At 37.4% G+C, this 27209-nt stretch overlaps 1 protein-coding gene across 2 annotated transcripts in view; it reads right to left on the bottom strand.

Annotated features, from left to right (window-relative positions):
* Positions 1-277: 277 nt before the first annotated feature.
* Positions 278-27209, bottom strand: part of LOC134646637 (pituitary adenylate cyclase-activating polypeptide type I receptor-like) — a 74782-nt gene continuing 47850 nt past the window's right edge. The window contains exons 4-14 of one of the 2 annotated variants that reach the window (XR_010096776.1): positions 22385-22485; positions 18308-18405; positions 18046-18178; positions 12252-12405; positions 12059-12119; positions 10396-10465; positions 6226-6317; positions 5981-6110; positions 5837-5878; positions 4327-4626; positions 278-625 (exon numbers count right to left, since the gene is read on the bottom strand). Coding sequence is in view for 1 of the 2 variants with exons in the window: in XM_063500493.1 (XP_063356563.1) it covers positions 4420-4626; positions 5837-5878; positions 5981-6110; positions 6226-6317; positions 10396-10465; positions 12059-12119; positions 12252-12405; positions 18046-18178; positions 18308-18405; positions 22385-22485 (1088 nt within the window). In the remaining variant the exon portion in view is untranslated. Of the gene's footprint in view, positions 626-3736; positions 4627-5836; positions 5879-5980; positions 6111-6225; positions 6318-10395; positions 10466-12058; positions 12120-12251; positions 12406-18045; positions 18179-18307; positions 18406-22384; positions 22486-27209 lie in introns of those variants that run through there. The other variant, XM_063500493.1, reaches the window with a different exon arrangement.

The following is a 27209-nucleotide window of genomic DNA, read 5'->3' on the forward strand; positions in this document are numbered from 1 at the left end:
TATTATTATTTTTTAAAAGACTGCTGTTCATATAACAACTGAGCACTCTAGGATTTAATCAGGGCAACATCCAGAGGGGTCAGAGGGTGGCACCAGCCCTCTTCTATGGGGTTTTTTATACATTACCCAACATTTCCTGTAGGATTAGTATTTAGGGCCAAAGACACCACCAAAATTATACTTAATAATATTTCAGGGAGGTCCACTATCATCAAAACAATAATATTTCTTTCTGCACATTTACTACATGTTTATATTTGGTAGTATGACTCTGTTTGTTACACGACATTAAGCAGCAAGTAAGTATAAGATTTACCACAATAGTCACCTGAGATGACTATTGTGGTTAATAGGTGCTATTTAAAAAACAAACAAACAAATGAAATGAAGTACAGTTGAAATAATTTGCTCTTCATTATCAGTTGGACGTGTAAACGAATATCAGCTGAGCCATCAGCTGATGTGAGCTGACACTCAGTCCAGCTGATCTGCTGGGCCTGCGGCAGAGCTTCACTTTGTGAACTAATGCTATGCTTGATTAAAAGCCAGCCGTATGCTTATATATCCCCTTCCTGAAGAAGCAAAGACCAAAGCAGAAACTTGCACACATGTAGTAAACTGGAACCTGCAAGAGAAACATTCACATCACACTTATAAGTAAAATGGGGGGGGGGGGACGACATTGTCTAATTCCTACAGTGTAAAAGAATACAATCTAAACTGCAAGGTCCACACAATATACACAGCTTTTTTTTTCTTTCATTAGAATAAAAATTAACTTCCTAATTGTACAATTTTCAACAGAGCAACACATTTATCACATAGCTCAGCAAAAGCCAAAAGCATGTGGTACAGTATCACAGTCTTACTGGGTTACAGAGTTTGGATGCAAACCTACAGTCCAGCTGAACTGCTGGGAAACATCGAGCTATACCGCATGAGAAAAGGCACTATCCTGGTAAGTAGCTGATTAAGGTTATATGTCTTTCATGGACAACACTTGAAATGTATACACATGTACATATCTGTGTATGCAGTATGCACTCTACATACATGCGTAATTCCTATTGTGTCAAAAGACAGAGTGATACCACATCAGTACTCAGTTATCATAGTAAAAGCAGCCTATCAATCAAAATTCTTTATTAGAGGAAAGAGGTTCTGGATCAGTGTTGGCATTAGCATTAGCTTAGTAATTAGTAACTAGACTTATCTGAACCTATGCTAATAAATAGGAACATGTACACAAACACTTCTTTTTAATTTTCAACATTTTGTAATATTACAGTATATAAGAATAAAAGTAAGTTACATGTATGTACAGTATGATACAAAAAATGCTGAATGTAAACTGTATGTATTATTGTAGGGTCTACCTTACAATATAAAGCGCCTTGAGGCGTCTGCTGTGATTTGGTGCTGTATAAACAAAACTGAATTGAACTGAATTAAACACCAACTTGGGAATTTTAAATTTGAAACATTTTAACTATCTTTTATTTACTATGGTAAGAAGGCCATTTAATGTGGTGGTTGTAGAAATCTGTAAGTCGAACTGCAAGATCATAAAATATATGTAAACTCTATCTGAAGTCTATTTACATTCACACAGAGACATTAAAACAATAATTTCACAATAAATAGATTTTACAGTGTAGTGCTCCAGATGTGCATAAGTGCACTGTGCAATGTGTAATGTGTATCGGCCTGTCTCTCTGAAACTTGATTACAATACAATACCCAACGTTCAACATACCATTAATCACTGTTCACTAGAGCTCTTACATGCCACAGTGAACATGTATGTGGGACCTTTTAGACTTTGTCTTTTACATCCCGTTTAATCACAGACATGATTTAAGTTGAAGGTACCAAAAAAAAAAAAAAAAACCCCAAAAACAAAATCATCTGATTGAGGATCTATTTTGTATTCAATTTTTTTTTTTTTTTGAATAATTTTGAGACTGAGAAATTGTACCCCTACAAAACCTGCTTACATGAATTTTTTAGGGAACACATGTTTAGGTCCTCTTTCTGATCTGTGGGCAAGAAACTCTTTGTTTGTATTTAGTACATGAAAAACTAGCCTCAGGTCTATAGAGGTGTCAAAAGTGTCTGCAACTAGAGTAGTGTCTTTTGTGAACATTTCTCCAGAGTTTTCATTTTTACAAGCAGCACCGCATGTCATGTGTAACAGCAAATATAACTGGCTATGCCTAAATTGGGAACGTGAAGCTGCTGAGGGAGCAAGTGTTTTTTACTGCCAAGAAAAAAGACTCTAACATTAGCCAGAGCTCTGTTATCAGCTACTATCAGTGCTAGCTTGCTAGTCTGGTTACTAAGTTACATCTAAATTTCAATGTGATGATTATTGTTGGATAGTTTAAATCAAAATGAAAAATCTGAACAGCTGCCTAATGTCTTCTGAGAAAGTGGCCAGTGTTTTAAGTCTTAATAAAATTTGAATTTATGTATCCTTGTACGATTGTGATGGGAACATTAGGGAACATTAGGGAACAGCAGTGTTCGATAGTTGCATGCTGGCTTATTGTATTTAAACATAATAAACAAATTACCACTTTTTAAAATAATTTCAGGCTGTACTTCAATATAGAAATCCTTTGTGTCTCTTACTTTATCGGTCATCACCACAGACTGTATATAAGACATGTACACAGCCACCACAACAACACCCACTGGTTACTGAAGTCCTATTAAGCTTCGAGTTGAGCAATTTTACTGTTGCCATCTTGATGTTTCACTGACGACTTAGGAGCGGCTCAGAAATGAAATCAAGGATACCAGTGACTGACAAGCCGCTTCCAGAATAAGTCTTTTTTCTGACGCTGACAATGACTAACTCAAACTTGAACAAAATTAACTTCATATTTTAGTCATTGTGAGCTGAAACTACTGAGTCAGTGCATAAAGTGCCCCAAGAGGGAGCTAATTTATTTATTACTGTAAGGTCTACATTAAAATATATTAACCACCTTAGGTGATAAATAAAACTGAATTGAATTGAATTAAGCGTCATTCTCTCAAGGCTTTTTGCAACCAGAGGAGTTGCCCCCTACTGGCCATGAAAAAAACCAAATGTAAGGCACTTTTGCACTGGCATCACTTTTATACCCCAAAGCTATGTCCAGCATTTATATATAGTTTATAACTATCTAGTCTAATTAACATGTGTTATTGTTTACTTCAGCAGTGATTTAAAAACTAACTATTGTATCTACAGGGCTTTGGTAAAGTCTGGAGACTGAGAAAGAAAACTCATTTATGAGCTGTGCTCACCTTAGAATTAGCAAACAGAAGAATATTTAGTAAAAAGTACATGGTCGTTTCATCCTTACCCTGTTTTCATCTTCTTTTCTGTCTCTCACTAACCTGTTTTAAAAACTACGTATGCTCTGTATATCTGTTTTATTTTAGACATATTCTGCTTTTCCTTTTTTTCATATACTAAACTGTTACAGTGTTGAATGGTCATAATAACAAATCTTTTAATAACGAGGTCACTGGCTGCAGAAGTAATCTACAACATAAGTGAGAGGAGATCTCCCAAATATGATCATCTGCTGTTAGGGGAGAGCCAATCAGATAAAAGGAGGAAGGAGCTTGTTTCAAACAGTGGATGGACAGCACTACAGCCCAGTATAAGACAATAAGGATTATTTTGAACTGTCATGCAAAGCTATTCTAGTATTCTCCAAATATAAAATTATGGAGCTAGAAATGAGCATAACAGGTTCAGTTTAATTCATGTTTTCTAATCAATAAATAGATTTATCAATACTGGACAACCACTAACAACTAAGCAAAAAGGAGTGATACAATTTTCAGAATTTTAGAAAGGTTTAAAATTGATTCACCTGTAATTATACATTTAAAACTGTCTGTCTTGTGCCTGCTTGAGACAACAATGAATACATATGCATTTTGTTTTTGCCCATTTCCTTTTAAGAGCAGGTTGGAAGAAAATAATGAGAATGAAAGCTAAATACTAAAACATTCACCCACAAAACTGAGCAGTTCAAGACATGGTTTTGTGATAAACAAGGCAAGAAAAAAATGTGGTGGTTGTGAGTAAGATGTGGAGGAGGGGCCCCGGAGCATAAAAAGAAAATCTGAAAAAAACAAAAAACAAATGACCTCTTGTTCTGCCAACATGATATCTAGTGTCATCATGGAGAAAAGTTTAATGTGAAAAGATGTATAGGATGTTATGAAATAATGAGCTGAACTCAAATTAGACTTCGTGTACGGTAAGCCTACAAGTCCCACACTTCTAAAAAAAAATGTAGCATACAAATTAGGAGGTACCTTAAACGTTCAACAATCAGGCTCTGTGGTTTAGTCTCTGCTAACCAGGCAGGTATAGAAAAGGACACAACTACTGGTGCTGTCGGCTGTTTTTCACACAGCCGAGACGTTGCTGTGTGTGACGGTATTGGTGAGGGCGTGTGTCTCAGAGCCTGGCTTATCTTTTGGGCTAGATTTGTCCAGGACAGATATCTGAGTGATTGTGCTGCTTTCAGTGAACAGGGTGCGCCGTCGTTTACTGTAGCTCAGGTAACTCTGAGTCTGCCACTTCCAAAACCTCTTCTTGAGCTCAGCCTGCACCTGAAATCAAGATGGAAAACATACATTCCAGATAACTGTTTTTAGAAGTAGGAAATACACAATGTACCTGCATGAAGCTTTCCAAGTGTTTTTTTCTCTACCATCTAAAAGAGAACTAAAATAGCCAATTTTAGCCTTTCCAGTATGCACATTTTTGTTAAACATGCCTCATCTAGTAAAAGATAGCAAAACAAAAAGTAATTATTTCAAAACACTACAAGTCTTTCTTGTTGCTACTCAGGTGCTTTAATCTGATTAGTGCTTTTCTAAGGACGATGATTAAATGGCATCTCTAAATAGTCCTCATTGTTCAGGTGCCTATAGATTGTGAGGTTCCTGACATCTTATTAGTTTATTCAATTCCCTTCAGTTTTATTTCTACAACACAACAGTTACAGTAATTGTAATATAGTGACATTTTATGTAATACAGCAGAGTGGCACTTGGAAAGGAAGAAATTAAGCTTGTGCATTCAATAAGGAACATCTGTAATCAGTCTTCCTCCTGCTTTCCCTGATGTAAGGCTGCTTTTCTGTTCTTTACATCCCTACTGCTTTCCCACACTGTCAAACTCAGTACTGTTATCATTACTCTACTCCAATCATCTTCTTGCCTGCCTTCTTTGGACCAATCAGCCTCCACGTTGCATAGTTTAAAGGATCAACCTTCATTTTCACCACCACCAGCGTCTAGATTCCTAGGGGTCCTGTCCTAAATCCTGTCACTGCCATGATGGGCCATCGGAGTCTGTTGGCCAAATACATTCATCTCTTTATCTCAATATATCATGTTCAGTTCTTCCAAGTGATCTTTGTTTATTGAACTCTGGCAGAACTAGGTTTGGGGGGTGGTAGTTATTGACTGCGACAGGCTGTCGGGGGGAAGGGCAAAAAGAAGCAAAAAATTGAGCACATAGAGAGATTGTGCTGGTAATTCCACTAAAAGCTAGATTCCTTCAGGATTGACTTGATATTGATTCCACCAACCCTACTTCAGCATACTGAATCTTTAATGAAACTTTCCACATTTAATTAAGGTTGCCGTACTGCAGCACTGTTTTCTTTATTTTATCTTTGATTTGCATCATCTGTGCAGTTTTATGAACCTTTTAAATGAAAGAAAAATCTACAGTCAGACTATATATGACTATGACTATGAAATAGTCGAGGCATTACATCTCCTAATGTTGTTTAGTATTTACTTTACTTACCTCACCATTCAAGAAACAGTAGAGCAGTGCCACCACAAAACCCTTGAGAGTAGAGAAATAGTATTCAAAAGTATTACATATGCTTTCATGACATATATTTATTCTTTTTTGCCTTTATATGTTGATGTGTATTTTCGGTTCTACCTGGAAGGAACCCACACCGAGCTCTATGAAGATGCGTGCCTCTGTCCCTGTGTTTTCTGGCAGGAAGGCAAACACCATGTAATGCATCCCGAACAGTGGGATGAGCAGCAGCGTGGACTTCGCCAGCCTCCTGCACACACACATGCAAAACACAGACACATTCTACACATGCAGATTCACTATCCCTTGTGACTTTATATTTGTTGTTTATGCATTCACACGCAGCAGCATTTATTCTGTCTCACTTGAAGTGACTGGTATCATTGCCACCAACACCAGGAGACCGAAGCTTCTGTACCAGAATACGGATTACGTTGATGAAGATCATGAAGTTCACCTACATGAAACAAGTGGGAAGCACCAAATTAGTAATCTGTCAGAATATTGTTAACATTTAACTAGAGATGGAACATTTGGCTCTTAGGCTGAAGCTTGTTTCACTCTGTTGAAGCAGACTGGTCCAAAACACTGTGTTGAGGCTTGAATCAAACCTCTGTGACCATATGACAGATAATGCTTGAGGCTTCATACGTCACAGTGAAACACTGGAAGTGAGGTGATGGGTTCAACTCTTTAGCACTGTTCCATTTGTTTTAGGGAAATGCAAAATGTTCGGTGTACCTTCCCTGCTTTGTAGTGTTGCAACAGATCTTTTGTGGCATTAAAAGTTGCCAAAAACTTTCAATCATACCTCCAAAACACTGATGTTGAAATACTTATCATCTTACTTCACAGTACAAACCTGTCATAACAATCTAAATTATGTTTTAAGTAGCCTGATAACAGGACAACACATTAAACACTAGATTTGCCAGGTGGGGTCATCCTGACTATTTCCATCTAATTTCTTTTTTAATTTTAAAAAAGATCAATTATTGATTGATTATTGGTTTGAACAACTCACACTTACTTTGTTATGTCTAAAAACTTTGATATGTTTATTATGCCTGTAGCCAGCAGAAGTTATCAAGGAGTTAGCCTGTAAAAAAATACCTGTTTTACCAGCATCTTCATAACTCTGCCTTGTACCTATTGTGCGAGCTACATTATAATCAATCTAGTCCCTTTAAGCCACTTCACAGTGGCATAATTATTGTAATTTCTGCTGCCTTTGAGGACAGATTTCTTTTGAAAAAACATTTTTAATTCCATTAAGCATTTATACCTGGATAAACAAAGAATATTAAAAAACTGACTTTGCCTAAACTGATTGCAGCTTCTACCCTGTGAGAGGAATGCTCTTTCACCTCAGAATGACTTGATATCATTCATGAGAGGATGTTTGACAGGTTTGATAAGTAATAAATAAGTAATTTACAACAGTTAAATGCAGGAAATCACGTTTTTGCACTACCCATTCAGGCCTGCAGTAGCCTAATTATTAATCTTTTATCTAATTACAACCTCTTATATATATTTTTTAAAAAAAATTCTTGTGAGTCTTTATGTCAAAATGTCTCTGAACAGTAAGTTTTGCTAGGCAACCCAGCATGCTGGAAAAGTGGTGTTGCATTAATTCCTATGGGGTCAAAAAGACTCCATCGTGGTTCCAGTGTTAAACATTTTATTAGCAACTTGACATTTTAAAATGTTGTAGCACTTTCATGTGTGGTCAATAATTCTTAGAAGGAAGACGCTGCTGAACGACACAGGAAATCATTCCTGGCCGTGGCCGTCTCCCTGTACAACTCCTCCACCGAATACACTGTAAACACAGCAATAGTTAGACCCTTTTTGCATATGCTCTTTTCTACTCTGTAATATTCTTGTCAATATTCTTGATATCTATTTATAACCACCCCTGTTAATCCTCGATATTTATAATTGAGTGATTTTTATAAATTGGTGCTATTTCTTAAATTTGCAAAATCTGTAACATATTGTATTGTTTAAATAGTTTAGTCTGTTACTGTTACTGTCTTGGAGCAACTGTAACCCACACAATTTCCCTAGGGATTAATAAAGTATTCTGATTCTTAGGATTTAATTTATCTCTTTTGTTTTGGAACTGGAATCACTGAATTGTGTGAATCATTTGGAAATTCGTGGCTGTTATAATTGCACATGAGCACTAGATGTAGACAGATACTAGTAGTATCTGTCTTTGAGGCTTTGAAGCTTTGCCTGTTTTTTCAGTACAGTCAGGAAGAAGCCTCAAAGTTTCACAGCGCTTCATCCACCCGTCTCTGCATGGATGTATTATTCCTTAGTATTTTCTGTCTTAAGTGTTTAGTTCAAGTTATTCTGTTTTACACTCATATAAATGCCCCTAGATTTAGTTCATTCATGTGTCAGGATTTCCTCATTTAGCTATCATTCTCTCTTCCTGTTTTATTTTGGTAGCTGTACTTGTCTGTAGTGGTTTGCATTTACTGTTACTTTCCCTGCTGTCTGGTTGTCTTGATTGTCTGCACCTGTTTTTCCCAGCTGTGTCCACTTTCCCTGATTGTCCTTCTGTGTATACATAGTGCTGTCTTCTCTTTGGTCCTTTCTGTCAGTGTCTGTTAACCTCCTGCATATTTCTTGCCAGTTCTGGATTTTGTTTATTCTCCCAGTGAATTTTTTGCTTCTCAGCTAAAGTAAAGGCTTGTTTGCCTGTCTTCATATGTCTGCATTTTAGTCCAAAACATTGCAATTTATGACAAAACATTGGCACTAAACATGGACCCAGAAGATCTCTGGGGAGATATGAGGATCTTTAGGATTTCCTCCCCAGTTTAAAAATCTATGGACAAGCCTCTCTCAGTGGGTTTGTCAGCTAGTAGGAATCATTTCCAGCTGTCCTGAAATGCTGCAGTCTCGAACAGTTTCAAGTGTGTGTATCTCCATGACCCAGATGGAAAGACAATTGTAGTCAATTAATCTCACCCGGCCTTATTCACCAGAGTTCAATTCAGTCTCCTCCCTTACATACCCTCAACTGCTGCTCCAGACAGCCAGCTCCACTGCAAGCTGCCACTCACCAGTCTCAGCCCCAGCTGTTTCCCATCCACACAAGAGCAACCAAATAATGGAACATTTCTGCTGAATATCCCAGATGCACTACCTTTGGACACTGTAGAGCAGGGGTCCCCAATCCCAGTCCACGAGGACAGGTGTCCCTGCAGGTTTTAGATCTCACCCTGGGCCAACACACCTGAATCACATGATTAGTTCATTACCAGGCCTCTGGAGAACTTCAAGACATGTTGAGGAGGTTATTTAGCCATTTAAATCAGCTGTGATGGATCAAGAACACACCTAAAACCTGCAGGGACACCGGCCCTTGTGGACTGGAATTGGGGACCCCTGCTGTAGAGTCTTTCATTGAAAACTGTTGTTTGGCTTCTGGATCAAGATTTACCCTTTATCACCAATTATGATGGCCAAAATCCGTTTTTGTGAGGAAGTTGACACTTACTAAGTTTAAGGTCATTGGTAAAATTGGAAAATGCATGTAGGAGTGGTTTGAATTTGACTTTCATGGAGCGATCTAAAAATAGCAATGCTGGAAACAGTAAAAGAGAGACCAAAAAAGCCACTGCACAAGCAGATGCCCTTAAAGAAGTCGAAATATAATCAAGTAAGATTTTAGTGATTGCGCATGTGCAAGGAGAGGTTTGGAATCTAGACGTGATTTCCTTCAGTCACACTCAGTGGCAAGTCAAGGGCAAATTATATGAATAAGAATTGAGAATTTGTACCCCTACTGTAAACACACATATACACACACCAACATATGATGCAATAAACTGAAACAAGTACCACAGTGTAAAGGCACTTTATAACAGCGGTCCCCAACCTTTTTTGCGCCACGGACCGGTTTATGCCCGGCAATATTTTCACGGACCGGCAATAAGGTGTCGCGGATAAATACAACAAAATAAAACTAGTGCCGGTACCGATAAAAAGAAGATTTATTCATAACACACGTGAAAAGACCCAGGAAAACCGAGTTAATGATAAAAACGATAACAAAATAATGCTGAAAACCGATAAAAACCCTGAAAACCATACATTTCACACCTGAGCCTCAACTCTCGCGGCCCGGTACCAAACGACTCACGGACCGGTACCGGTCCGAGGCCCAGGGGTTGGGGACCGCTGCTTTATAACACTGCAGAGAGAAAAAGTTATAATATGAACATATAATAAATTCTAGAGTCAGGAGGGATATGGGAGCTGTAATAATAGTCTTAATGAAACAAACATAACACAATAGCAGGAAAACCAGAGAGATTCTGATTTAGTCATTTCTGTTGACCTTCTGTGCATTGACCAGGTAGAATATGACTCAACTCTCCCTGACTTGTTATTGTCGCTCCTAGACACAAGATAAGTGTCTGCAATAGCAGCCACAGAGTCAAAATGCAGGACTGTGCCAAGATTGAGGACTCTGATAATCTAGCAATGGCTCCCACTTTTACTGTACTCACCAGTAGTGATGCCGTTATTGGAGCTTTTATGATCCACCAGATGAAGGCCACATCTGTGTCATCCCAGCACCTGAGACACACAACAGGCAGAAATTGGGGGGGAGGGGGGAGAGTCAAATTCAGTTCCAAACCCATTATACTGTACACCTCATCCCAAAACATACAACTTACCACATTACCACTGGCTTACAAGGCTGTTTATAGTATCTTTGAACTCTTTAAACAATCAACAATATATATTAAGCTTAAAACCAATAGTAATAAGCTAATACATTTTTAGTACTGTGCAAATATCTTGAGTCACTCCACATTTCTTCATAGTTTGCTTCCAAGGAACCAGATTTTCTTATAATAATGTCATTTTTGAAGGTGGTATTGACTGCAGTACTGACCATCTTCAAAAGATTTTTTTTTTGTTTGTTAAGCCACTTCCTACTGACATGAATCATACAGGTATAAAAATACACATAATTTATGGGAGGAACTAGTGTTGTGTTTACATATAACAGACAACTTTGCAAAAAATCAATGTTATATTACAAATGGAGAGACGGACACCCTATTTACTTTTTTAGACTATTCGCAGTGTGTCTTTTGTCCTGTTTTAACCTCCTCAACCCAACCTATTGCTGCAGATGGCTCTCCCTCCCTGAGCCTGGTTTTAGCAGAGATTTAATAATGTTAGGAGGGAGTTTTTCCTTCCTACTGTCACAAAGTGTTTGCTTGTGTCATCTGATCGTTGGGTTTTCTCTGTATTGTTGTAGGGTTTTTACCTTGCAATATAAAGCACATTTAGTCAACTGGTGTTGTGACTTGGTGCTATATAAATAAAACTGAATTGAATTAAACCTTATCTTTAGATAATTTGTTACTAGCCTGACACAGGATGTGAGAAAAGCATCAGCCCCTTCAGTTGAGCCATCTGCTGTTAACTGAAGATTCACCAGAAATGGTCTCAGTTGAATGTTGGCAGCCATTCTTAATGAACAGAACCAGGAGAAAAGACTGAGGTATGCACAATGACACAAGGACTGCACTGAAACTGGCAATATTAGTGTAGTGATGAATCATCATATTTCCATAAAGAGGAGGTCAGGGGAGTATCTACAGTCATTTGTAAAACATGGTGGACGCTCTATTATAGGTGAAAGAGAATGGATCAAAAAGCAGTCAATTTCCGAAGAAGAACTTTGGAGTGTTCTCAAAGAAGCCCGGAAGACTATTCCTGAAGTCAAAAAAAATTACAAGAACGCTTGCCAAAGAGGTTTCAATGCTGAAGAATAAAGTCATAGCAAATATTCACTTTCAAGTTCATTAGAATTGTACAAACTTGTTAGTTTTTCCTTGTATATTGTGTTTTCACTTGTATTCAAACATGTTTCAATAACTTGCTCCAACTATTTCCTGTTTTCATTGCAAAAAATAAAGAAATGAGTCATCCTCGAGAGTTTTGTACAGCACTGTGGGTGTGAATTACTGTACAAATGAATATATTCTCAAAAAGCCTTTTTTGCCACAAAGACTAGATCACAAAATATGTTATTTTTGTTAAAATTTTATGTTTAGTCTAAAGTTATTTGAGCGAGTATGTGTTATTATCATTTTTGTTATTTAAATTTTCTCTAATTTGATATTGTCTTGATTTCCTGCAGCCATTGCTCACCCCCTGTTGTCGTAGAAGTTTCGAGTTAGAATCCAAGCTGTTATGATTACCGTCGGGAGACCTGGGAGGCACAAACAGAGTGACCTGATCATTAGGAAAAGAACTAAAGTGGAGCAAGACGAAAAACAGGAAATCACATGAAAGGAAACAGGGACATATGATAGACGGGGATGATGACAAGTGAGGTACCCACCCCAGCCAATAAGTATGTACCACCAGAAGTATTTCTTCTGGAAGACAAATGTGAGAGTGAGCAGTGTCTGCAGGTACATGCCCTCCACCAGGAGCCAGAAGTAGTTAGCCAGGATACTGAACTGGAAGAAGGCCACGGCTGATTTACAGGATCTCTGTGGGACAAAAAAACAAAAAGATTCCTGAACATCAGATTCATCTGAAGGGCTCATTTATCTTCAGGGACAGCAACAATAAAAAACATCAGTTTATGAGCCACAGTGATGTTCAGAATTATAAAAAACATAAGACTTTAGTGTTACAGGGAAACATCCATTTCCCTTCACACATGCTTGAAGCCATGGGTTTTGTATTGTATTTATTTACACTCATTATAATTAATGATCAGTCTCATCCTCCTCTTACTAACACTATGTCTTTTAATATTTCTGGAATGGTTCAAATATAGTTTATTATAATGGTAATCAAACAAGATGGTCACATTTCACCTTAAACCTGCACCTCTTTAATAATCAGTAGGTGGCGGTTGCAAAAAGAAATCGAGATGTATAGAAGATAATGGCCTTTAGCTTCCTCAGTAAACACTTTCCTGGTGGCTTTATGGTGTCAGTCACTAATTTTGAGTCCTACTAAATATAGCATGTACCATTAAAAGAGTGAGAGGACTCAAGTAGTAGACCGGTTTAACTTCCTTATTAACAAGCAGATGAATGAGCAACAGGGATTACACCTCCTGAGTGAGGAGGGGGAGCAATGCCAGAGTACTGTATAAATCTGCAGGTTGTTTACAAGGAAGAGGAGATAGCAATGGAGCTGCATTCCAGAGCTACCACTTGAATCAAAAAGGAGGATAAATCATCTACTATCATTCACATATAAACAACAGGACTTTAGAAACAAGTGAGTGACATCATAGCGGGGACCCCCATCTGTAGCTGGGATTTGAGTTTCATTAACTAATCACAAAAGACTATTCACCTGAATCTGAATCCACCTGCAGCATCTACATTATGTATTGTCATGTTGCTCACTTTAAGCTGGCATATCTGATTAAATTTGAATTTGAATGGTCACTAAAACACACTGCATGCATAAAATCTTTTGTCAAATCTAAAAGAACAGACTTAAAAAGCATGCTGACTTTGACCTCGAAGTTCTACTTCTACCATCATTTTTGGTGTTGACGAATTCTCCCACAGATTTTAATTCATTCATCGTGTCACTCTCTTGTAAATGCTCTTTTGCGATTCCAAAATGGAAACTGGCTTTTAATGGCTAATTGCAGTTTATAAATTATATTACCAATAAATTGCCTTTGTCTTAAGGGACTTATTAAATTAAATTAATTTTATACTTGAGTCTTAAGATGAGGACTTTGGGATATTTATTTTGCGTGTAAATAATATTCAAGCCTGTTACTGTTTAACTAAACATTATTGGAATTAGATTCCCTTAACTCCAGCAAAACTGGTACACTGTCTATATCTCAGAATAATTTTGATATTCTTGTCTTTTTCTGTTGCTGTACGCTAAATGTCAGAACTCTGAAACAGCTGGCAGCCAAAATGGTGTTTGGGGAGCATGGCATCTGGGATGAAACACTCAATGCATCACAGAGTTGTTGGCTTTTGAGTGTTGCAGAAATCACACCGATATGGAATTCCATAAAGGCTATGTGCTTATGTAATCCTTAAAATTTGTTAAATAATCCAGTTATGAAGCTTTGTGAATTATTTCTTTCTTTTCACTTCCACTGAGTGGTGAAAGCCATAGAGGGTTCTTAAAACGATGTGCCTGAAATAAGGCGTTCTCGTTGGGTACAGTGAGCCTGACAGCTGGTGGGGCAAGTTAGCTGTTAGACCAGCAGGAAGGGACTTATCTGAAAACACTGGAGCACTTTTACGCCATGTCTTGATAAATCGAACAGATATTTGAAGTTTACACATCTACATTCTTGCCTATAAACATCTTAAGTTTAATTTGTGCAACAGAAACAGTAATATTTCAAACATTACTTGTAGTTTTCGCTACTCTGCCATTGTCACCTTTCAGGTGTTGGACGAAATGCATTCTGGGATACTTGGGTGAGTCCACTTCCTACTTCACACTATGACAGCTTCAGTCTATTCAGATGATGGTGGTAAAAAGCATGTTATATGCATAAAGCATATTAAATTAGACTTGTTAGCAATCTGTTGCCTAATTCCCTGTACATTTTTGAAGAGTAACCCTCAGTTAGATTGTTCCCACCAGAAGAAATGCCAACTATTCAAGGTGTTTTAGCTCTAGTTTTGCTCTCCATTGCCTGTTTCTGTAATTTTCTTTTATTTTCTTCACTAGTTAGCTGCTAACCTTTTGTACATGATATTTGATACATCTGGACAGTTTGTTAATTAATTAATAATGTAATAATTAATACATAATGTATTACTGATTGATAGATTTCACTGTGAATCCTGTTCTAGAACCATCTTCTTATCCATATCTAGCCTTGCCCACTGTATTTTTCTTTAAAACGTGTTTTTGTTGATGTCATGAGTAAGCTTTTTATTATTTTTTTTTTTTTTCATATTACCTACTCATTGTGCCTCAAAGCCTTTCTACGAGTCTTGCTGATGTTCTGGTGCTGGTCCCTCATACCAACACAAGAGGCACACTTACCAGCACTCCAGACAGCCTCATCAGGAGAAAAGCACAAAGGGAAACACTCCTCATTTATGCTCTCACCGGCTCTTTGCTCAGCCATTCCCAGCATTTCAGTTTTGCTCCTTGCTGCTCTCTAAGTTATTAACCTCATCAGAGTCGATATCAAGAAAACCAAACACAGCTAACCAAACTCATTGCTACAGTTTAAAGAAACCTTTCAGTTGAAACATGGATATTTTATCTCCCTTTTTTCCTGCAACAGATTTACCTAGTAATTGTAAAAAGAATATGGCTGGATAGAAACAACAATCTAACCTGTGCAGTTAGATTAAATTAAAAAACTATTAAATTGGATTATTAGCAGCATGCAAAGTAAGGAAATTTGCATTTGGTTTATTATTTCTTTATTGTTGCAACGGGTATAAATCTCATACCATTGGAAAGCCTGTTTATTTGGCTGACCTGTGACAAGTGCTGATTGAAGAATGCGATACCATCCCACTGCTTTAGTGTGTCCAGATTGTGACCAGCATGAAGATGTGGTGCCAGGCTGATTCTGTGTATTGTTCTTCCACATGCTACTGAGACCCCTGTTTGTTTAATACGTTGTTAAATTGCCAACATGTCTTGTTTCTTCTGAGAAGGTTTGACATGTAAAGTCTGAAGAAATAATTGACCAAGTTTAGTTACTTTTTCCAAGATTACTTGACAAGTTCTGATTATAGCTTTAAAACATGGATACTTCTTGTTTTGCACATTTTGGAAGTCATTGTAATTGTGGTGCTGCCAAAATAAAGGCCTATTTTGAAAGGATCACTGCCTTTCCCCCCCAACTATATTCTTAAGTAGAAATTGGAGCACTTGTCCAAGAAACCCAGAATTTTTGAATTTCATGAAAATAGGTTTTTTTTTCTCAAGGCTAGTTTTTTCCTCAAGGCTAGTCCCTGGCTGCGCCAGTCTGTATGCCGATGTGTCTTGGGTAAAACTGAACCCCAAATTACCCTTAGTGCATGCATGGGAGAATGAGTTTTTGAATGATACAAAGTGCTAAAAGGCATACAGAAAAAACACTGTATGAATCTGTGCTTGTGAATGGGTGAAAGTGGATGTGAATGTCTGGAACCAATTAAGCTGTTAATCCAAAATGCTTCAGCAAGAGTACTGACAGCGACTAGAAAGAGAGAGCATATTTCTCCTGTATTGGCTTCCCTTCATTGGCTCCCTGTTAAATCCAGAATTTAATTTAAAACCCTGATCCTCACATAGAAGGTCTTAAATAATCAGGCCCCATCTTATCTTAATGACCTTGTAGTACCATATCACCCCATTAGAGCACTTCACTCTCGCACTGCAGGCCTACTTGTTGTTCCTAGAGTATTTAAAGGTAGAATGGGAGGGAGAGCCTTCAGTTTTCAGGCCCCTCTTCTGTGGAACCAGCTTCCAGTTTGGATTCGGGAGACAGGCACTGTCTCTACTTTTAAGATCAGGCTTAAAACTTTCCTTTTTGATTAAGCACATAGTTAGGGCTGGATCAGGTGACCCTGAATCCTCCCTTAGTTATGCTGCAATAGTTCTAGGCTGCTGGGGGACTCCTGTGATGCATTGAGTATTTCTTCTTCAGTCACCTTTCTCACTCACTATGTGTTAATAGACCTCTCTGCATTGAATCATACTTACTATTAATCTCTGGCTCTCTTCCACAGCATGTCTGTTATTCTGTCTTCCTTCTCTGACGCCAACTGGCCGCAGCAGATGGCTGCCCCTCTTGCTCATAGGGTGTCATATGATTGTTGGGTTTCTCTCTATGTATTGTTGTAGGGTATACCTTATAATATAAAGCGCCTTGAGGTGACTGTTGTTGTAATTTGGTGCTATATAAATAAAATTGAACTGAATTGAATTGAAGTACCACACTGACAATTAAGTATCATTTAATTATCTGCATCTGGGGTGGATAGAAAAAAATGATCCAAGCTATATTTTTTATTGAGTTTAATTCATGCTGCAGAAGTACAAAAGGGACCAAGCACTCTAAAAACTGAGGAGTGATATTATGCTCATTAGTTCTTCCTTATTGCAAGATTGGATCAGAGGGGGACCATAAAGAGCAGTCAGTGAGGTCAGTCCCGAAATAGTGGATGGTAGAGGATATGTGTACATATCATATTTTTATTGTTAGCTTGCATTTTACACAGGCACTGTTGCCAAGTAACAAAATAAAAAATATAATAAGTCGTGCAATTAATTATTTTCCACAAGGAGTAACCTTCCCTGTGAAGGCCAGCAAGGTGGTGCGCTTTTATGTGGAGACTGCATATTTCTCCTTGTGCCTCTGTGGATTCTCTCTGGGGACTGCAGTTTTCTGCAGTTTTCTACTGGTGAATGTAACCCAGAATGGATGTCTGCATACCTGCCTAGGTTGTACCTCCCTCTCAAGCTATGACAGGACAGAGTCATAGCTTGAGAGCACCCTTGTAACCCTTCTCTAGATAAGCAAAAGAAAATGGTTGGATGAAACAAAATACTTTTAAAAAGTGAAGTGTAAACTGTAGTGCATTACTTGTTTTGAGTAATGACCCCAATCTTCAGGTTTTACTTTTAGTTTAGCTATGTTTCAGCTAGTTTATAATTAAAAAAATATAAACTTTTTTTTTGCTTAGTTTTTAAGTTTCTGTATTAGTTTTACTATTTAAAATGTTTAAAATAAGTATTTTAAATGGACAGTCTTACAATGTTCTGTATTGATGTTTTAATACAAATGACACCTTTTGAAAACAGCTGACTCACTGACACATAGACACATCCACATAGACCCCCATCTATCTCTGTCGTGGGGGAACTGGAGTCTATGAGCTATCTGTTTAATGAGAATGGAATATCTATATCATTAACAATATGCATCAATGCCTCCACACCGTAAAAACTAAGTGAATCTCCCACTTTAGCTCATTTTGCAACCACATAATATAATTTCAGTGAGGTTTTTTTTTCTGTAGCCTACTTTTTAATGTTTTTTAAAAACATTAAAAATAGTTTTTTCACGCTGAATTTTAGTTTATTTTTAGATAACCATACTATCCTTAATCCTACTGCCGGTTTTCTTAAGTAAATATAGTGCCTTTGATGGGCATGGAAGATGACATACTCACCGTAGACATAAAGCAGTGGTCCATGTTTTCATCAGAAAAAAGGACAGCGTCTTTGATAAAGACAGCACTCGCTCTCAGGATGAATGAGAAGAACAAGTTCATGTGGATGTAGTTCCTGGTGCAGTGAAATTTCCTAAAGAGTAGAAGAAAAAAGAACCTTCAATTAATCTGTTTGGATAAATGTTCATATACTATTTTATTTCAGTGTGAGTCATATAGTCTAAAAGAGTCTAATATTTTTCAATGAGACCTCCAGCATTACCTGAAGACAGTGAAGACAAAAATAGCTGATATAAGAGAGATGAGGGAGGTAGCGTAGCCAGCAGTGTACACCTGTTTGAAGTTGGAGAAATATGTTGTCTGAAAAAAAAGAAGTGAGCCGGGGTTAAGGGAAGGGATCTCAAAACTGCACTGTAGGTGGCAGACAGCTGGTGTTGTAAGCCACCCCTTTTGTTCAACAAGCTGTTCACAGTGGACATAGATGGCTTATTTCACTCCTCTTTCAAATCATCTCTCTGTCCAAAATGTGAACATTGGCATCCTCGAAAGAGTGACCTTTTCCATTTTTCATTCTGTTTCTCCTTAATTTGTGCCTTACCTTCTTTCCTACCCATCTTTGCTGATTTGATGAAAGCCCATTTGGGATAACCACGTGTTTTGAGAGCTTTCTTTACATATATGTGTTCTTTTTATTTCCCTTCTGGCTTAGTGGGAATGCTTTCTGCCCAGTGTTGTAGGGTACTGATTACTCCATGTTTGTGCTCCAGAGGGTGGTGGGAGTCAAAGAGTAGATACTGGTCTGTGTGTGTGGGCTTGGGGTAAACTTAAATGCTGACTTTTCCATTGTCCCCAATGTGCACAGCACAGTCCAGAAATGGCAAACTATTATCCCGAGAACCTAAACAGACACCAGCAAGTATTAACCTAACGCTCATTCACAACCTTCAAGTGTTCAATAATGTGATGAGATAATGACCCATCTGCTGTTTTATTATGTTTGTCTTTATGAGTTGTTCATTGAATAATGCAGCTACTATATTTGATGCGACCTGAACAAAATTTACTGTAATGCAACCCTGGAGAAATAGGAGGAGCAGTTTCATTATTAACACTGATGACCAGAAAACCAGCAACTGCATTAATATATTTCACCTCTCCAGTTATCTGTGGCTACTTGATTAATTAGGAATCACATTTAAAACATGCTTGTTCTTGCAGTCCTGAGAAGAAAACGTAAAAAGCATGTTTCACAGGATTCCACACAGTTCTCGCCCGAATTGTGTGCACTGGCCAGCCCCCAAAATTTGCCACCCCCAGGGGCCTCCTAACAGAAAGACTGTCCTGTGTTTGTAATAATGTAATAAGGTTGCAGTAAAGCTGGCACCAATCCATGGACAGATCACTGGTGCAGCTCAGAGCCAAAATAGAGACAGGAAACACTTCACACTCTTACATGATCTAATTTGATTTTGACTAATTTGTCTTTCCTGAACAAGTTAACTCCATTCTGGTAGAGTGAAGCTTTATGTCAGGGGCTGGGTCTGTGACCCAGCATTTTCAGTTCGTTCTGTATTTTTGAGTTCTTATGTTAAGTTTGTTAAGTTTGTTAAGTTCTTGTGTTATTCTTATTTAGGGTCTAGTTGAGTTTCAGTTCAGCAATTACTATAATCTGTGTCCTTGGTTTTTGTGTCCTGTTTCTTGTCCAGTCTGTCATGTGTTTTATGTCTGTGTGTTCCATTCTTGTGTTGTCATGTTTACATCCTTCAATGTTTCCTGATTTATTTTAAAAGTCTTATGTTTCTTTGGTCCATGTGTTTAGTTTTACTCTTCCCCTGTGGTGTCATTATGTTCATTTGAGTCAGCTGTTTCCCCATGTGTTTCCACTTCCACGATCACCTCCTGTGTGTATTTAAGTCCTGTCTTCCTTTGTTCAGTGTCAGGTCGTCTGTTTTCCTTCTCTCCATGTCACATCAGGTTAACGCATTTTCATGATTCTGTTCAGTTCATGTTTTCTCGTCATAGTTCCTTGCATGTATAATTATTTTGCTTTATTATGTTCAGAATTATTTTCATGTCATGTTTGTTATAGTCAGTCCTTCACAGTTTAGGTTCTGGTTTTAGTTTACTCGCCCCTGTTCGCCTTGTTTTATTTTATAATGATGTTTAATCAGCCAAAATCTCAGTCAAACAAAATCTGAGTTAATCACAGTTCCGTCTCCTTCCATGTCTGCACTTGGGTCCTCCTTCTTACTCCGCACACAGTCAGCTCCCGCTGACCGTGACACTTTAGGCTGCTTCTGCTCAGCTCTGCTGAGAATTATTAAAGCGTTGGTTGGGACTTCTAATCAATTGATCAATTGATCAGTCAGTTAAAACGTATTATGGATTTCAAAATCAAGTACCTGGTTTTCATATGTACATATTTTCAGTGGTATCACCTTTAATAGCAGGAAATTAACTAGACAAATTATTATTTTATCTTTCTCTTTTTTGCCAAATTTTTCAAGTAAACTATATTTGACAATAGCATAATAAAAATGGAAATTCTGTTTTTGGTTATACCACCTCAATATTTTTAGTTGCCCCAATATGGCCACCCCTATGAAAGAATTCTGGAGACTCCCTTGTTTATAGATAAGGACCGCTCAATTATACTTGATAAACTGCAGATTTGAAGATTACATGTAATGCCATCATTTTTAATTACATATTAGATATACATATGATGTGTTTTGATTGTTTCATATTGTGAAATGTCCGGTGATAGGTTTGTAGCTTAGACCTATTCACTGGAACGTTCAAGACAATTCTACTACACAGCAAAAAGCATTGAACACCAAGCAGATCTGTTTATGATTCTCGTATACAAGGGAGACCAACTGGACAAACGCCGTTCCTTCGCTTGACCCCAGTTGCTCTCGTCCGCTCCCCCGTAACACTGCTCTTTTATTGAGGTTACATGAATATACATAGGTTCATTAACATATGACATCTACATACACACAAAGAGTGCCTTGCCTGTGGGTTGTGTGTGTGTGTGTGTGGGTGTGTGGGGTCAGAGTGTGACCCCATAAACGACTTCCCTAAACCTGCTGGTCTGGAAGTCCAGCAGTTCATCTAAACAAAAGGCACTTATACTTAAACAGATATACGTGTGTTTGCTATACCATATATCAGAAGAGAAGATACAACCTTGCTCATGATCCCAAGAGGTGTGTGATCTATGCCAGAACACTCTGGAGAGGAGTGAACGCACCCCCCTCTTCATGCTACACAGAGTTGTTACAGACCTCCTAAGATGAGACATTCTTTCAATCTACAAATGATTATATACTTCTAAGCATATATGAGTAGATATTTCTAAGCATAAATGACAATCAACAATACAAATCTAACATTTGGCACAACAAACTAAGTATAATAAATTTGTGTTACTCAAATGCTAAATGAAAATTATCAGTAGTTTTGTGCAGGATAAACAGGTTAGCTAGAAACATCTGCTGATATCTTGTTAAATTAGGGTTTGTAAATCCACAAAGCACAACAGGTCACCTGATCACAGCCTGTACACAAAGACAATTTACTGAAGCTCACATTAGAAAATATTGTGAGTTGTGATTCTTTTCCCCACACTGAGCTATTACAAGTAGTCTTAGGGTTCACCCAGCTGCTGAATCCCACTTGAACCCCTTACTGTATTTTTCTGTTTATATGTGGAAGCAAAGTCACCCTTTACAATGTAGGCAACAGAAAATAGTTATTTTTTATTCTCTTTTACTGTTTGTGTCTTATATAACAGATTAAATTCTAATTCTAATGAATGTGGTCAGATTGAGAGTCAAATATCATTCGAATTCTTATGCACTGCTATTATTTTATTATTATGTTTTAGTAGCACAAGGTTCAGTTACCCTTTGTACAAAAATAGCTGGTAGAATTATTTTTCAAGGAGCTACTTTTAACTTTATTTCTTTGAGTACATTTCAGAGCTTGCACCACTTCATTCTCACTTGATTAAAAAAAGTTGATTCGGTACTTAAACGTTTACCATAGTATTTTTATAGTATCTTTACGCAAGTAAAGAATATCTGCACTTTTGCCACCTCTGGAATCAACATAGCAAACTAAAATAAAATGAAAACAAACAAAACAGTAAATAAATCACAATATATACAGACCCAGATGGTCTTCTGCAAGGCTGTAGCTGAAAAATGTGCAGGGTGCTAAGATCATTAAAAAAAACTTTAATATTTTTATCACAATGAACTCTCTTAATATCAGTAGAAAAAAAATCCAGCAAATAGTCTTGGATCTCTAAGTGAGAATGAGCAATATCTACCTCTGGTTCGATTTCTTCATCCTCTGGAATCTTACAGGCCTCTTCATAGGATGGGTAGAAGTCCGACCATCCTTTCTCAGTGCAGTTCCTATAGATATAACCTAAAACAACAACAACAAAAAAAACCCCATGAAACTCAGCGGTTTCTGCCAAGGCAAATACCACCAAAGTGTGGTATTTCAAATTTGCTTGTTATGTACAGACAGAAGTCTCATTCATCCCTTTTAAATAGGGTCCTTTCTTATTTTTTCAGTCATTCACATGTCAGTCCTAAGTGGCCTAACAAATGTTATTCCTCTGAAATGACTTTGAGTTTAGTATTTTTGTTTTGCTCATTGTTATATTTTCTGCATAGTCTGTTCTTTATTTACATATTCTAGCTTTAGTTTCTACTTTTTAGTTTTCCGTGATGTTATATCCAGATTATGTTTTCTTTTTGAAGTTCAACTTATCATTTATTCCCCGAGGTTTTTTTTTTTCCGTGCCTTTCTGTGCTCTCTGTTTCCTGTGTCCAGTATGGAGGACCAGAAGTGCTACATGCATGGAAAATAAAGAATGTTGTGCTTCAATAATGAATTGTGCAATAAAATATGCATTAGTAAATTCATTTACAGATTTATTTTTATTTGTTTATTTATTTAAACAATTGTCCATGTGGACAAAAAGACAAAAAGGTTAATGTGCCAGGTGTTATTCTTGGGAGTTTAAGCGCAAAACTCAAACAGTGAATTCACTTTAGACTGATAAACTGGGAAAAAAATTCCAATATAGCTGGATGGGGGTGTTCTTTGACTCAAGACTTTTGCACAGTGCTGTTGTGCAGATTACCAGCAACCAACCTTTCTTCCATTTGCCAACCAAAAGGCAAATGGAAAAAAGTGTAAATGGACTGGAATTAGGGTTATATCCTTTGCTGTGTGCATCGGCACGTGCATTTTAAAAACTGGGACACAGATGCACAATAAGAAAACATTCATCCATCACTCTTATACACCAGCACCTCCCTATAAACACATGAATGCACATGAGCACAAATATTCTGAGAGTTTATCAGAAGAGATACTGCACCACAGCTCTTAAGATTCAGTGGGTTACTCCATCTTCCTGTTAATAATGTGAAAATACACCTCCTATGAAGCAGGCACGTGACAACGCTGATAATATTACCACAGATACAGTACATAACTACTGCTGCTACTAAAAATTACACGTTCACCATTTGAAATTTTTTTTTGTCTTGCATTTCAGTTGTTGTACCACTTAATATTTTCTTTCTAAAATTTATGACTGACAGCATATGCAACTAGTTTTGCAACTTTTCATTAACTGAAATTTAAAATGTCAATACATTTAAACAGCTGTGTGTTTCACAGCTAAAGCGGGATTACAAATTCCATATAGAAAGCGCCTACCTAACTAGTCAGAAGATTCAAACTCAGGATCTTCTTCTTGTAAGGTGAGGTGAGAGTGCTAACCATTGCACCGCTGTCTTGCCATTTACCAAGCTTTTATTGATTCAGCAGTTTACGCAATATAATTCTACCCAGCAGAACACCATACCACAAATGTTATGGGTTATGATATGTACACTTACATTTCTAGAGCTGTGAACATCAGGCTGCTGAATTAGATATATATGTATTTGAAGCTGATTCCCTGGTCACTTGCCACAGTTAAAAATCATGCAATTCCAGGAATTGTCCAATTGATCAATGTTTCTCTACTGACAATCAAAGTCAGCTATTCAGGATTCATACATAACATTCTATGTCATGCGTTGATCCATGTGAGAAACTGCCTATTATGCTTGCAGTCATTTTGGAGCAGAATCAGCCTTTTCTGTAGCACCTTCAGTCTTTTGGGATGCTGTGGATCAAGTCAGGTATTTATGTTTTGTTTTTTTCTTTATAACCATGTGTACACATGAATAGAATTTAAATGGTATGTGACTTCTTTCACAAGTGTAAATGCTACTGGATCAAAGTGTGATGCTGCTTGTTTGGTGGCTAAGGAGTGGCCTTGTATGTGGACAAATGTTTAAAGTGTAAGGGACTGGATAATGTGATGACACTGACTGATAATGTGCTGGAATGCATAACAGTTGAAATCTACAAAGACTCTGTAAAGACTGGATGCAGGAAAAATTCACAGGAAAATGCCAAAAAATGTAATTTGTGTAAATTTCAAAATTAAAATGCTAAACCCAAATAAACATAAAATGACAGAGCCTATAATATATAAGAGCCTATAACCTAAAATCATTAGAAGTTCCAGAATCACATCATATTATGGCATTCTCATAGACAATATATTTTCAAATGATACTGAAAATAAAGTAAATAGGTTGATTATTAATAAATAATATCAGTGACCATTGTCCAGTTTTTGCAGTTTATGATAGGAACTAAAAACATAAGTAAATGAAAAGAAAATGAAGAATACAGATGAGTCCTCAGTAAATTCCTTTAACTGCTTTTTAACAGAACTGAGGTTAAATATGAGAACCAGGATATCAATTATGTATATGACAGATTGATTAGATTATTTGCCTTATTGTGTAATATAAATTGCCAATAAAGCAATATAGTAAAAAAAACATAAGCATATAGTTAAGGTTGGAAGTGGCCCTAAAGTGACCCTAAATCCTCCCTTCATTACGTTGCAATGGACCTAGGCTACTTTGGCTACTTTGTTTACATTTTACACAAGATTTAAACATAAAATTGTACTTTGTAAGCTGTATTTTAATCTTTTTGTCATTTTAGGGCATAAAAATAGCCCATTCCATAAGTCTGCACAGTGAGCAACATTTTAGTTGATTTCTTTAAACCGTCACTTGCTGGAAGTCAAAATCCTGAATAAATCCAAATTATTATTTGAAGTCAGAATTTCTACTTTATCCAGTCAGTGAATGACATAAATAATAATAATACATAAATCATTCCCTCATACACTTCATACACTAATACAATAGCTAATTTTAGCATTAAGTTAAGGTCAACATTATTAACTGCCTGTGAATCCAAGGTTACAACAAAAACATAAGATTAGAAACATGTTTTTATTAGATAACTGTAAGTATTAATGGAGATGAGGCAGATGAAGGGTGCAAATGCTGGATTTGAATTAGCTGAATTCAAAGCAATGTTCTCCCACCATTGCCTGGAGTTAAAATAGTGGAGCTCAGTCACAGTGACCCTTATGGAATAAATGATGCACACAAGGTCACCAGGTATATGGTGCAAGTTTGTGTTTGTGAGAGGAGGATACAAAGTTTACACTTAAAAAAAAAAAATCTGTTTCACTATTTGAAAATGCCTGTCCGACGCTTAAGCGAGGAGAGTGTGGGTTTGAGTCGTGGGTGGATTTAGCGTTATCCAGCTGTATTAGCCTCAGTATAAAGTGGCATGTAGAGCCTGCAGGCCTGCAGCCGCGGCAAATGGCAGGATGTGAATGGAGGTTGAAGGCCAAGGCTCCAGGGAGGGCATTAGAGCTCACAATGCTATTCCTATCGAGCAGCGCCAACTCATTCCTGAAGGAAGGCTTATACAGTGAACTCTTTGATTTTCCAATTCATTATATTCTCCCACTGAAAAGCCTGGATCACCTGCACAGTTACAGAGCTGGACTTATCGGTACTGTCTGTGGAGGAGGAAATCCAGTGGGGTCCGAGAACCCACTAACACTAAGTTATGAGGTCATCAGCAGCTACCTCCGCCTCCTGATCCCTCCACGCAAAGTATACGCTTAACTTTCACTCACAAGCTCCTCTGCATTTTTTTTTTTTTTTCATTTAAGCAGTGTTTTATTCAAGACTGGAAATTAGTCAAGTAAATCTTTTCTACACACAGCCTCTCACTTACTGTGCATGTTCTCTGCTGCAACTACTTATTCTGTTTAGCAACAATTTAGCAACACAGCTGACACAACAAAAGGGCAGGCACTCAGTCAGCCAGTGATCTTAGAGCTATTTGATCAGTTCATATGAAAGTTTCATATCTTTTATTACATTCAATATAGCCACAACTCAACTTATATAGTATGGGCACTTTTCAAAGTACAAGACAATTAAGGTTTTCCAGCATTTCTGAAATCGCATAGCTTAAATACAGAATTTAATTCAATTTTATAAAGTGCCAAACAACAGTCGACTCAAGGTGTTCTATATTGTAGGTAAAGACCCTACAACAACAGAGCAAAAGCTCCAGCAATCAGATGACCCCATGTGAGCAAGCACTTGGTAACAGTGAAAAGGAAAAATCTCCTTTTAATAAGAAGAAACCTTCAGCAGAACCAGGCTCAGGGAGGGAGGAATCTGCCGTGACCACTTGGTGGGTGAAGGAAGTGAGACAACACACACTGGAGAGAGCCAGAGAATGATTAATAATGATTAAATTCCAAGTGGTGTATAAACACAGAGAGGGAAGAAGACACACTCAGTACATCATGGAAATCCCCAGTTGTTTAGGTCAGTTGCAGTGTAACTACGGGGGGTTCAGGGTCACCATATTTTAAACATAATCCTGTAAATGTCTGTCCCCTAAATCCAAACTGGGAACTGGTTCCACAGAAAAAAAGTAGATTCTTCTGCTAAAAAAGAAAAAAAGAAAACAGGTAAAATAACAAAAATGTAATTCAAATTTAGTTGATCTTGCTTGTAAGATTTCTTCCTTTTGCACTTCTGTACCAATTTTACAGCAATGCGGAGAAGCTTCTGGGAGTGCATTAGAAAAGTTGCTTATCTAATGTACACTGTTTTCAAAGTAAACTGCAAGTTTAGACATTGTTACGATCCATGATCATGTCCCATGTCTGTTTCCATGGT

Source organism: Pelmatolapia mariae, linkage group LG17 (genome assembly GCF_036321145.2).
Source record: "Pelmatolapia mariae isolate MD_Pm_ZW linkage group LG17, Pm_UMD_F_2, whole genome shotgun sequence".
Taxonomy (NCBI): Eukaryota; Metazoa; Chordata; class Actinopteri; order Cichliformes; family Cichlidae; genus Pelmatolapia; species Pelmatolapia mariae.